At 39.4% G+C, this 12917-nt stretch overlaps 1 protein-coding gene across 1 annotated transcript in view; it reads left to right on the top strand.

The window, feature by feature from the left end:
* The window catches only part of sfmbt1.S (Scm like with four mbt domains 1 S homeolog), a 48810-nt gene that overhangs the window by 12910 nt on the left and 22983 nt on the right, over positions 1-12917 (top strand). The window contains exons 2-4 of the mRNA XM_018261277.2: positions 12014-12130; positions 12340-12434; positions 12593-12833. Coding sequence (XP_018116766.1) covers positions 12103-12130; positions 12340-12434; positions 12593-12833 — 364 coding nt within the window. The 5' untranslated portion in view covers positions 12014-12102. The remainder of the gene's footprint in view (positions 1-12013; positions 12131-12339; positions 12435-12592; positions 12834-12917) is intronic.

Here is a 12917-nt window from a genome sequence, read left to right as displayed (position 1 = left end):
TCGACTTCGATATTCGAAGTCGAAGGATTTTAATTCGGCAGTTGAATATCGAGCATTAATTAACCCTCGATATTCGACCCTTAATACATCTGCCCCTAAATAAAACCGAAAACTGGATTGTTTTGCCTCCAATATCTTAGCCTGGATCAAGTACAAGGTACTGTTTTCTTATTACAGAGAAAATGGAAATATTATTACTGGTATGGGACCTGTTATCCAGAATGTTTGAGAGGGGGTTTCAACATAACGGATCTTTCCATAATTGTGATCCATTTGGATTCATACCTTAAGTCTACTAGAAAATCATGTAAACATTAAATAAACCCAATAGTCTGGTTTTGCTTCCAATAAGGATTAATTATATCTTAGTTGGGATCAAGTACAAGCTACTGTTTTATTATTACAGAGAAAAATTAAATCCATTTGAAAATCTGGAATATTTGATTATAATGGAGTCTATCTGAGACAGCCTTTCCATTATTCGGAGCTTTCTGGATAATGGGTTTCAAGATAACGGGTCCCATACCTGTGTTTGATTAAGATTGAGTCTTTGGGAGATGGTCTTGTACTTTGGATCATTCTGTAACAGGTTTTCAGATAACATACTGTACCTGTATCAGAAAGCTCTGAATTACGACAAGACCGTCTCCCATCGATTAATCCAGATTTTAAAAATGATTCTCTTTTTCTCTGTAATAATAAAACAGTAGCTTGCACTTGATCCAAACTAAGATATAATTAATCCTTATTGGAAGAAGCCTACTGGTTTTTTTTTTTAATGTTCTACATGATTTGGTGGTAGGCTTAAGGTATGAAGATCCAAATTACAGAAAGATTATCCGGAAAGCCCCAGGTCCCGACCATTTCTGGATAATAGGTCCCATACTTGTACCTGTTAGTTAGGGTTGCACTGAATTCCAAATGTTTAGATTCTGGTTATTATGGAATCTCATGTATGAGAAACCAAAGTCGATATTCAAACTTGAGGGGAAAAATTACAATTTGTGAGCAAAAAAAAAGTCACATTTAGTTGTCCATAGCTTTAAAGTCACATGAATTTAATGTTTTGGTTTGGCTGAAAATTCTACTGGGATTCAGCCAAATCGTGAAGTGCATTCCAGATTTCTGCTATTAATGCATTCATTCCTCACAACACTGTTTGTAATAACTGTGCACTGTGCATATGAATCGATATATAAACCATTTCTGTAAAGTGCTGCATAACATTTTGATGCTATATAAAGAAACAATATGTTTTATTTATTTTGATATAAATAGAATGATGGAACTCCCAATTCCATCATGGCGCACTTCATATCCTGTGTAATAGATGATGCCCCACCTCTTGACACAATAGAAAGCACAATCAGTATTGAGAGGCAGGTAGAAGAGAGAGCAGCTGCCAGGTTCACTTGGGGTTTGGCTTGAGAGGGCCACAGGGGTTTTGTCCTGCTAGATGGTCTGACCAAAGGTCATGGGAACTTTGTTAATTTAGTTTTTATCAAACTTCTTTAGCTCATGTGGATATATGAAAAATTGCCATTTCAGTGTTTTCCCCAGGTCCATCACCTGGCAGTTTTCCCCTGCCCGGCTCAGTTCTGGCTGACTACAGACGCCTTGTTAGATTTTTTCATTCTGAAAACAGTAGGCTGGAGCACTTCATTTTCATACTTGCCCAGCCCTACCAGTTTGTACAAAAATTAGGGGGAGGCACCTAATTTTTTCCTCTTGCCAGCTCAGTTTTTTCCTTGCCCACCACTTTTTTTTCCTGGGGAGAACACTGCATTTTTCACAATTCTCACCCTAAAGGTGGCAAGACTCTGGCCACTGAAAGATGCCGACTTGGACCTTCCAGAGCAAGTCAACAACTTATTGGTCTCTAAAGGACCTGCACAATCGACAGGGCCGTTCCTGCCATGAGGCAAGGTGAGCACCTTACCTCAGGCTGCAGTGAAAGGCCAGCAAAAAGCTGCCTCCTGTAACTTTAAGAGCCGAATTTCTGTTTTTAAAACCGGAAATTCGACTCTGCTAGTGCAGAAAGCGCAGTACGCACTCTTGCGCTAGAGATGCAGCCCCTTTTGAGGGGGGTGGCATCAGCGTTGCTGCCTCAGACGGCAGCAGTCCACGGATCGCGCGGCCAATCGATATCAATCAAGCAGGTTTGAAGTTCCCCGTCGGGGGCTCGTTAATGTGGTTCTCATCAAACAGCCTGCTTATACCCATGTTATCATCTGAAATTGGCCCAAAAAAATTAGAAATCCCTAGGCCCACCTGTACTGTATATTTCTAATAATCCTGAGAATTGTAGGTTGTCAGAAATCTCAGGGTTTTTGCCAAATTGTTCAGGTTATGCAGGCTAGAATAGCATTAACCGTTGCAGTACATTTTTAGTGTCATAAGACATGATAGATTCCCGTAAATCATAATAAAGTACTGAAAATAATAACTGAAAACGGTTCATTCTTTTCTTCCTTATGCGTCCCATAATAAAGGTATTATTATTGCTCTGAGAGTCCAGGGCCTTTTATCAAGGTCCGTTAGACTGGGAAGGGAAGGATACACCTACAAGCTACGTTGTTTCAGCTGCAGTGTGTCTGCAAGCACTGGCTCTCTGTGTGTCATACAACTCCCTCCCAACTTTCCATGCTGTAAGTTTTCTTGTGTTTCCATTCGCTTGACTAATGAATTTGTTGCTTACTATAATGTTATATCCCTAAACAGAGGAAAGGCTTACAGAAATATGCATAAACACTTGAATCCCATTTACTGAGTGCCATGAAGAAACCTGAGGCCTGCGTAGTGGTGATTTTATTGGAAAGAAGGGATGTTGCTTTATGCCAAACTCTGTGATTTTTCTTTATTACAGTTAAGCAGTAATGTCCTAAGTGAGAGCCTTCCTATCCAGTTGCACTACAACTCCCAGCTGTATAATTTCATCCATATTCATTTTCCGCTTCAGCTGTTGTAACCAATTTCTAATCTCTCTTCCATGTGATCAGTTGTCTTCCATCTGTATTATATTTATACATTGTCACTCCCCTACTGAGTTTTATTAAAGCTTTAGTCCTTGCATGCCATCCCCTAATCGCTACCTTTTTAGCCTTGCCTAAGCTGTCTAAGGCTGCCTGGCCCACCTACTTTAAAGGGGTGGTTCACCTTTAAAGGGGGAACTCCACAAAAACTTAAAGTAAGCTTTTTGAAAAGTAAACATAATTTCAAGCAAATTTGCAATATACATCAATTAAAAAATATGCAGACTTTTCATGACTTTTAAAGGTTTCTGACAGTTCCCTAAGCCTAGCCCCCCTACTCTCCTGCTGATGATGTCTGACTACTTTGCTGAGATGGCTATTACCAAGCAACTTTTGAATTGGTCTTCATTTTTTCAAGTTTTTGAATTATTTGTCTTCTTTCTCTGACTCTTTCCAGTTTTCAAAAGGGGGTCATCAACCCCATGTAGAAAAACAAATGCTCTGTAAGGCTGCAAATGTATTGTTATGTACTGCTACTTTTTACTTTATTACTCATCGTTTTACTCAACCTCCCCTATTCATATTCCAGGCTCTTATTCGAATCCTCTTCAAAGCCTCTTCTTTGGGCTACTAATCTCCCCAAAATGCCTTTCCGCCGGTTACAATGTGAATCGCCAGCGGGATGGCACTCGGATCGCTTCGGCTTTCTGAAGTCTTCCGGATTCCTTTTATAGACCCGCGCTGCCCCACTGATGATGTCACAAAAGGGGCAGGGCGAGCAGGTGCTGCGCTATAAAAAAAAAGACATCTGTCAGACAATTGATCGGCCAGGTTAAAAAAAAAATTTTGGTCCCAGTGCAATCTATGTATGTTTGCAGGGCCAAGCAGGCAGCTACCCTTTGTTTTCCTGGCAAATTGGTCTTTTTAGTTGATGGACAATTCGTACGATCGAGATAATCGTGGTCTCACGATGATGATCGGATCTTTTCTTTACATCTATGGCCAGCTTAAGGCAGGGTATTTTGTAGCCACACAAAATGTAGCTGATGCTTAAAGGGTGGTGGTACACGCCGCTACTTGGGTAGATTAATCGTCCAGCGACAAATCGCCTCTTCTTCGGGCAACTAATCTCCCCGAAATGCCTTCCTGCCGGTTACAATGTGAATCGCCAGCGGGATGGCACTCGGATCGCTTTGGCTTTCTGAAGACGCTCGACTTCCTGATTCCTTTTATAGACCCGCGCACAAAAGGGGCAGGGCGAGCAGGTTCAGCGTCTATAAAAGAAGAACCTGGAAGCAGGCATTTGACGGGGGCGAGGGGGGGGGAGAGCCAAAGAAGAGCTCGACCCGCGGATCCTGTGGGTATTGGGCCGGCCCACACATCACTACTCCCCAAGTAGCAGCATGTGGCACCACCCTTAGCTCTGTAGCTATAATAGCAGCTACTTTTTGTGGCTACAAAATAGTGTGCCATAGATACTACTGAAAATTGCCTCTGCCAAAACACAATGAAGGGCATATTTATCAAAATCAAAGTATTTTAATAAAAAAAGTCAGACAAAACTATAATTCACGATTGGAGCTTATTTGTTATTAAAAAATTACAAATTGGATAGGGACCTCTCCCATTGACTTATATATACTGTACAATCTCGGTAGGTTTGAGATGGCGAATTTTTGGATTCTGACTTTTTCCAAACTTCGAGTTTTTTTTCCCTCACTAAAAATTCAGATTTTATAGTTACAAAAAGTTTGGCATTTAATAATAATAATAATAATAATAATAATAATATTAATAATAATAAATAACCCCTCATAGTGTCTTAGCAAAGCCAATTATCACTATTGCCTATTTTGCAGCCGTGACAAATAGCCACTACTATTAGCTCTGTGTGTCTTCACCCTAACGGTGCGTCTCTCGGTATTAACCACACTGACTATAAAGAAGCCCTTCCTGTGCTGATAAAGAAACCTTTTTTCTCCATTCAAATACCAATTGATATAATTATCATCCAATAGAGCTGATTCAATTACATGGCGCTTTATGATATAAAGTCCCTGACACGTTCATGTAACACAGGTCCGTATTGTCAGAAGCCTCAGACAAAGGGAGAGCACACAAACTCCTTGCACGTAGTAATCGGCTCAAGACTCCAGAGCTGCAAATCAGCAGTGCTAATTAATGAGCCGCTGTGATGTTCATTTTTTTCTCATTGATTAAAATAAACTATTGGTGTTTTCATATGTCTTAGAGGGGGCATTGTTCAAAAGTAATTTTCTTTAGTCTGTATATAACTATTCTGTATATGGGATCATATTTTTTTTGTATTTGGAACCTGATGAACCCCCCAATGCTCCAACCCTGCTGTATATTGATAAATCCAAAAGTGCAGATGATAAGGTTTGCTATAAGGAATCTAGACAGGGTGTTTATTTACATTACTTGATGGCATCTTGTCTCCCATCACATTGCCATGAATCACAAGTAAGAGACAAGTGACTATTTCACTTGAAATAAAATTGTCTTTATTTATTTTTTCCATTTGACCCATATTTATCATATCATTGGTTCCAAAATAATGGGTGCAGGAAATTCCGTGCCTCTTTTAGGATGTAGTCTTAGCGATGGTAAGACATTGCCTTATAACAAATGCCTGTACTAAAAGGTGCATTTATTAACAATGGAGACAAACATCATCTGTGATGTTGCCCATAGCAACCAATCAGCATCACTGATTTGAACAGTCACCTACATGTTAGAAAACAAAAACAAAGATCTTCTTGATTGCTATGGACAATCACCGGGGATGTTGTCTCTAGTGTTAATAAGTTTGCTCCTAAGTGTTTCATTGGCATGTAGAGATAGCTGCATGGGATTGAGTGTTACTGTCAACTCTTTTGTGCCAAATGACAGGTCCCATAGGTTCATGTTTGCTCTTAAATGTACTGATTTGGTTGCTTATGACATGACTTTGATTGTAACATCATCGTCCCAGTATGGTCCAAATTGCTAAATCATATTATGGACTAGCAAGGCATGTGGAGTTTGCAAAGTGCAGTGTCTTTTTTGCCAGGAATATGGATTAATGGTACCCTAGTCAGAATCAAGTACAAGGTACTGTTTTATTTTTATAGAGAAAAGGGATTTTTTTAAAAAAAAAAAAAAAAATCCCTTTGCTCTATAAAAATAAAATTGTATCCCTTTTCTCTATAAAAATAAAACCGTACCTTGTACTTAATTCTGACTAGGATACAGTTGCAGTTTTCGTACGACAATCTGAAAAAGTCGCTGTGGAATGGTGGATTCTAGTTTGTTTGGATTTTTTTTTTATTAATGAATCAGAGAACATCAGATTTTAGTAAATAACCCCTTTAATGGCTTGGGACTGGGGAAGAAATTTTGCTGTTTGTGGCAAACCTGGCGTTTTGTTGTCCATGGGAAATCACCTCTACCATGGAAGATCAAAAGCCTGAAAGTTGTTTTCCAAACAATTCCAAGACTGATCAACTGGTAACATGCACACCGATTTGCTATCAATTTGGTATAAAGCTCTCAAAGTGTCACTGTATGGTGGGGTTAAGCCCCTTCTCTTTGGGGTCTACATGGGGTGCAAGAACTGGTACATAATATGGTGGGGAGAAAGGAGTGTGCAAGTGCAACACATAATATACTTATCCTAATCAACAGTAGCAGTAACATCTGTAAGAGAAAATGAAATATGTATAAAGTCCTCAGGGCGAGAGGAGTATGCAGTTCTTTCCAAGAGTTCCACACCCTTTATTTTATCTGCTGAACTATGTTTCACTTTCACGCTATGTTTCACTTTCAGTTAATGTGAAAAATGATCTTCATAAAATATCGACAAATCGATACTCAAAACCTATAATCCAGAAAAACATATTAAAACCAGCAATACCATTCCACATAATTTATTTTTCTAATAAAAATATTTTATAGTTTCGTTGAGTGAAAGTAAATAGCAAATTTTTTAGCATATTTTCCCTTCATTATCATAATGTATGTAGGCACAAAGCAATTATATATTTTTTGCTTCGCTTAAAGGACCAGTAACACCTAAATTGAAACATTCAGTTCCCTTAAAACTGTTCTTTGCATATTCATACATTTGAAACACAGGAAAAATCGCTAGTGCTTACCAGAAGAACTAAAGGTAATATCAAATACAAATGTTATGCTTTCTAGAAATGGTGCAGGAGTACCGTGAACGTCATGTGTAAATTTTTCTACAACCTTGTCACTATGCCACTAGTAAGGGTCTATAAAGGGGATGCAAGTTGATAATGAAGAGCTGGCACATACCAGACCGCGCTCCTTAAATTGATGTAGTTAAAAAGTATTTATTTAAGCAAAAAACATCACAGCAAAGCCTTATGCGTTTTGTGCCTTAGGGGCACCTAGTCATAGGTGCCCCTAAGGCACGAAAAGTGTAAGGCTTTGCTGTGATGTTTTTTGCTTAAGTACCGTATATACCGAGTATAAGCCGAGTTTTTCAGCATCCAAAATGTGCTGAAAAAGTCTACCTCGGTTTATACTCGGGTCAGCGGTACCCGACCTGAGTAGCTGAGATTGCAGTCACTTTTAATCATTCCTATACCAACAGTACACTTGGGGAGAGACTGCAGTATCCCACAATGCCCTCTGTTGGTTATATGAAAGAATAACAGTGCGCCCTCTGTTGGTTATATGAAAGATTAACAGTGACTGCAATATCACACAGCGCCCTCTGTTGGTTATATGAAAGAATAACAGTGACTGCAATATCACACAGCACCCTCTGTTGGTTGTATGAAAGAATAACAGGAACTTCAATATCACACAGCACCCTCTGTTGGTTGTATGAAAGAATAACAGTAACTGCAATATCACACAGCGCCATCTGTTGGTTGTATGAAAGAATAACAGGGACTGCAATATCACACAGCGCCATCTGTTGGTTGTATGAAAGAATAACAGTGCGCCCTCTGTTGGTTATATGAAAGATTAACAGTGACTGCAATATCACACAGCGCCATCTGTTGGTTATATGAAAGAATAACAGTGACTGCAATATCACACAGCGCCATCTGTTGGTTATATGAAAGAATAACAGGGACTGCAATATCACACAGCGCCATCTGTTGGTTGTATGAAAGAATAACAGTGCGCCCTCTGTTGGTTATATGAAAGATTAACAGTGACTGCAATATCACACAGCGCCATCTGTTGGTTATATGAAAGAATAACAGTGACTGCAATATCACACAGCACCCTCTGTTGGTTATATGAAAGAATAACAGTGACTGCAATGTCACACAGCGCCCTCTGTTGGTTATACGAAAGATTAACAGTGATGGCAATATCAAACAGCACCCTCTGCACATGGTAGTGGGACAGTGGGACAATGCACACAGTAAACCGTTTGGCAATTCTCTGTCACCATCAACTTTGCAAAGAAGTCCGGTTGATCGATGGGGGGGTTGCTTTGGCAGAATGTGCGCTGCTGGGAGACAGGGCTGTAGTTGTGTGTAGGCTTATACTAGAGTCAATAAGTTTTCCCAGTTTTCGTAGGTAAAATTAGGTACCTCGGCTTATACTCGGGTCGGTTTATACTCGAGTATATACGGTAAATACTTTTTAACTACATCAATTTAAAGAGTGTGGTCTGGTATGTGCCAGATCTTCATTATCAACTTGAATATCATTTGCCTCCCAGAGCTGAAGGTCTGGGGCTTGAGCACCTGGACCCCCTTTCTTCTGGGTTAACCTCCACCCTACCATACTCGACTCTGAATGCTTCTTTACAAGCTACTCTATAAAGGGGATAACCATATCCATGCCAGCTCATTCATGGGTGGAACATTTTTTTTTGCTTTCCATATTGACACTGCATATAACATGGTGCTCAATTAATTTAACTTGATTAGAGAAATGGATTGCTATGTTCATGACCAAAATCTAGAATGATGTAGAATGCTGCATAAGCAGCACACAGCCACACGAGCAGCTAGGATGGCATCCAATCATGGGAATCAAAAGCAGAAAGGGTTTGAAGTGTATCTTCTGCATATCAAATGCAGGGATGTACAAGCCTTTGATGCTTTCACATGGAATTTTAAAAATTTGCTTTGATATTGTACAGGTAACTGCAAATCCATCTATGTGACTACTGTCACCTTGCACACTTGATGCCATGTCACTGCTTTTTTTTTCCTTTCATTTTTTTTATTCTGTAGTCCTTGTTTGTTACATTATGTAATACCCCTCTTATAAATTATTGTACATTGCTAGTGCTATATAAATAACTGATGAAGCCCTCGAAAACATCACGTACATGTACGTTATGTTATACATTATTTTATTTTATTTTTTATCAAACCATGCTAATCAAAATAATAAAAAAGTTTATGCTCATCCATGTCCACTTGCAGAATTAAACATCAAATTGAAAATGATCCTCTAAAACAGGGGTGCCCAAAAGGTAGATCGGGATCTAACAGTAGACCTTTAGCTGGTGATCAGTAGATCTCAAGACACTGTCAACAAACCGCTTGTCTAAATTACTCTCCTGTTTCATGATTTTCATTCAGATATTTATTATGTTAAGGTTACTTAAGAAATAGTTTTGTTAAATATAGCAAAATACATTTTCCCCATAAATCAGTATTTAAGTAATATTTTCCATGGAAAAGAATGCTAAGAATGTTATTATGGATGTAGATCATAACATTACTAAAAGTAGACCTCACATTAATAAAATATGGGCACTCCTGCTCAAAAATGTGCTTGAGGAAGTGTACTTAGTACAATAGAATACCTATACAGGTATGGGATCCGTTACTTGACGTTGGTAACTAAGCAGCATGAATCCATATTGGTAAAAAAAACAACCAAAGAAGACACAATAATAACTTCTGGTTATGATATACAGGTATGGGATCCCTTATCCAGATATCCAATATCAAGAAAGCCCTGAATTACAGGAAAGCCATCTCACAGTTTAAAAAAAAAAAAAATCCCTTTTTCTCTATAAAAATAAAACCGTACCTTGTACTTGATTTTGACTAGGATACAGTTGCAGTTTCCATGTGACAATACGAAAAATCGCTGTTTTTGTCAATGTGATTTTTTTCGTGTTTTTTTAATAATAAATAAGGGTAAATCGTGGATTTTAGTTTGGTTGGATTTTTTTTATTAATTAATTAATCAGAAAACATCAGATTTAACAAATAACCGCCTTAGGGGCAAATTCACTAAGATGCGAAGTTGCGCCAGGCGCAACTTCGCCTCACTTCGCCAGGCGTAGTTTCGCCAGGGCTCCGCAAATTCACTAAAATCCGAAGTTGCGCACAGGGGTAGCGTAAGGTTGCGAAGTAGCGCTAGCGTTGATTCGCTATATAAAGCGAAGTTACGCTAGCGAAGGCTAATTTGCATACGGCGCGAAATTCAAATTTCAATGGAGGACACATGTGCCCACTGTCTAGGTAAGTTGCCATGAGTCAGGAAATGTAGGGGGGAGGAAGGGGAGCCCCAAAAAATTTTCAATCTTTTTCAGCCTATCAGCCATCATGTAGAAAACACGCCAGCGTTTTTTTGGGACTTAGAAAAAAAATTGACTGTTTTTTAACAATCCCTATCTACTCTATTGCGCTTCGCCAGGTCTGAGGTGGCGAAGGAAGTCTAGCGTAAAAGGTAGCGTTCAGTACACTGCGCAAGTTAGTGAATTTGCGTAGTTTCGTCGCTAGCGAAACTTCGCCTGGCATAAGGTTGCGAAGTAACACTAGCGAAACTACGCCAGCGTTCGTAGTGAATTTGCGCAGTAGCGAAAATGCCAAACGCTAGCAAATTAACGCTAGCGTTCGGCGCTTCGCATCTTAGTGAATTTGCCCCTTAGTGTCTTGGGACTGGGGAAGAAATTTGGCTGTTTTTGGCACACAGAGCGTTTTGTTGGCCAAGGGAAATCACCTCTGCCAGGGAAGGCCAAAAGCCTGAAAGTTGTTCTCCAAACAATTTTGGGACAACACTTCTGAAAGTAGACCTCATATTAGTAAAGTATGGGCAGTCCTGCTATAAAATGTGCTTGGGGAAGTGTACTTAGTACAATAGAATACCTATACTAAAAACAACATTAACATTGACAAAAACAGTGACTTTTTCGGATTGTCACATGAAAACTGCAACTTTTTCAGATTGCCGTGAGAAAAATTCCAAGTTTTTCAGATTTGACGCCGAAAAGTCAGAATTTTTCGTGAAATTGGTGGAAAAGACCGAAATGTTCGGATTATCATACAAAACCCAGCACAGGCAATAATATCTTCAGATTGCAAAAAGGGCCTCTGCCATTGACTTGTACAGGACCGTGACAGGTTGAAGATGGATTATTTTCAGATTTTGACTTTTTGCAGACTTGGGGTATAATAAATCTCGAAAAATTCAATTTTTTTCCACCAAAAATTTGGATTTTATAGTTAAAAAACTTGAATTTTTTGAGTTTTAACCATTCAGACTTCAATAAATAACCCCCTAAGTGTGTAATGTGTCTTATGTTACCCCCCCTACAACAAATTCGGCTCTCCCACACCCTAACGTAATGAAGGGTAAAGATACCTGGTGCTCAGAGGTAGAGGTTCAGCCTTGATAGAGGGGCGTGACCCAGAAACGTTGCATTTCACATTAAACACGCAAGGCAATCTTGCTTACATCAATCCTGTGTGCCATTGGATTTTTATTTATGTTACCCCCCCCCCCAGTGGCCAACCTGCAGTCCTTGAGCTACTGAAGTTTCTGAAAATATCCTTTGTCTCTATACTACATATGTTGTAACTATTTTGCGGCTATGTGTTCCTTCTGGACGCCAATGGCTCTGCATAACAGAAAAAACTTTTTGGAAAGATAGCATTTGTTTTGCTAATAACCGAGCCTACAAAAGTCCCCTTTTGGCAATTAATAAGTTAATGTATAGGTCTGTCTGTTTGAAATGGCATGAAAGTTGCCTAATCGCAATTTGGATAATATTGTACTTTTAATTTATTTTACCTTTGAAGGACTTCAGCCTGTGGATCCTCGTTGATGTCATGGTCTCAAAAAGATCCTTGTAACTAGTCACTGCTCCCCTTTAGGACATCCTACTGCAATGAGCCTCCAGGAACAGCCCACCACAGGTATGTTACTTTTTCATGAGGCAGTGTGTGCCAACGTTCAATCCAGGTGTTGTGGGTATTGTAATATCATCCAGTTAAAATGATATGCTTCTGACTAAACCAATCAAATTGTCGCTTAGTGGTTGTCTATGTAGGAGTATAGGGGTTCATCTGTCCCGACTTACACATAACTATTTGCACTTACATTTTTCTGTTTCTTTCATTGCCAGATGCTGACCTCAGCCTGGAGGAGGCAGAATTTAACTGGGAAGAATATCTGGAGGAGACAGGGTGCATTGCTGCTCCTCACAGTTTCTTCAAACATGTAAGTTTAATGCACAATATCTTGTTCTTGTATCATCAGAGCGAACGTGTAAATCCTAAATAGATTTTAGTCTCTGCTCCTGAACCACTTATTGTCTATGTTTCATTTTTCATTCTGCATAATCTTTGCTTACATACCTTGTTGCCCGTTTTGGACAGGTTGACACATCTCTGAAGAATGGCTTGTCTCCAGGAATGAGGTTAGAGGTCCCTCACAGAACAGAATCTCAGGTTTACTGGATTGCCAACATCATCACCACATGTGGGAAGCTGCTGCTTCTAAGATATCTTGGCTGTGGGGAAGACCGGTCTGCTGATTTCTGGTGTGATATTGTTACTGCTGACCTTCATCCTCTTGGCTGGGCCGAGCAGAATGGAAAGTCTCTGAGACCACCAGAAGGTAGGTCTTTTAAGCCTTTGCTGATTGCTAGTACCTTAAAGAGATTCTGTCATGATTTTATGGTGTTGTTTTTATTTCTCAATT

The sequence above is a fragment of the Xenopus laevis genome, chromosome 4S (assembly GCF_017654675.1).
Source record: "Xenopus laevis strain J_2021 chromosome 4S, Xenopus_laevis_v10.1, whole genome shotgun sequence".
NCBI classification, from domain to species: Eukaryota; Metazoa; Chordata; class Amphibia; order Anura; family Pipidae; genus Xenopus; species Xenopus laevis.
This window is presented reverse-complemented; position numbering and strand designations above follow the sequence as displayed.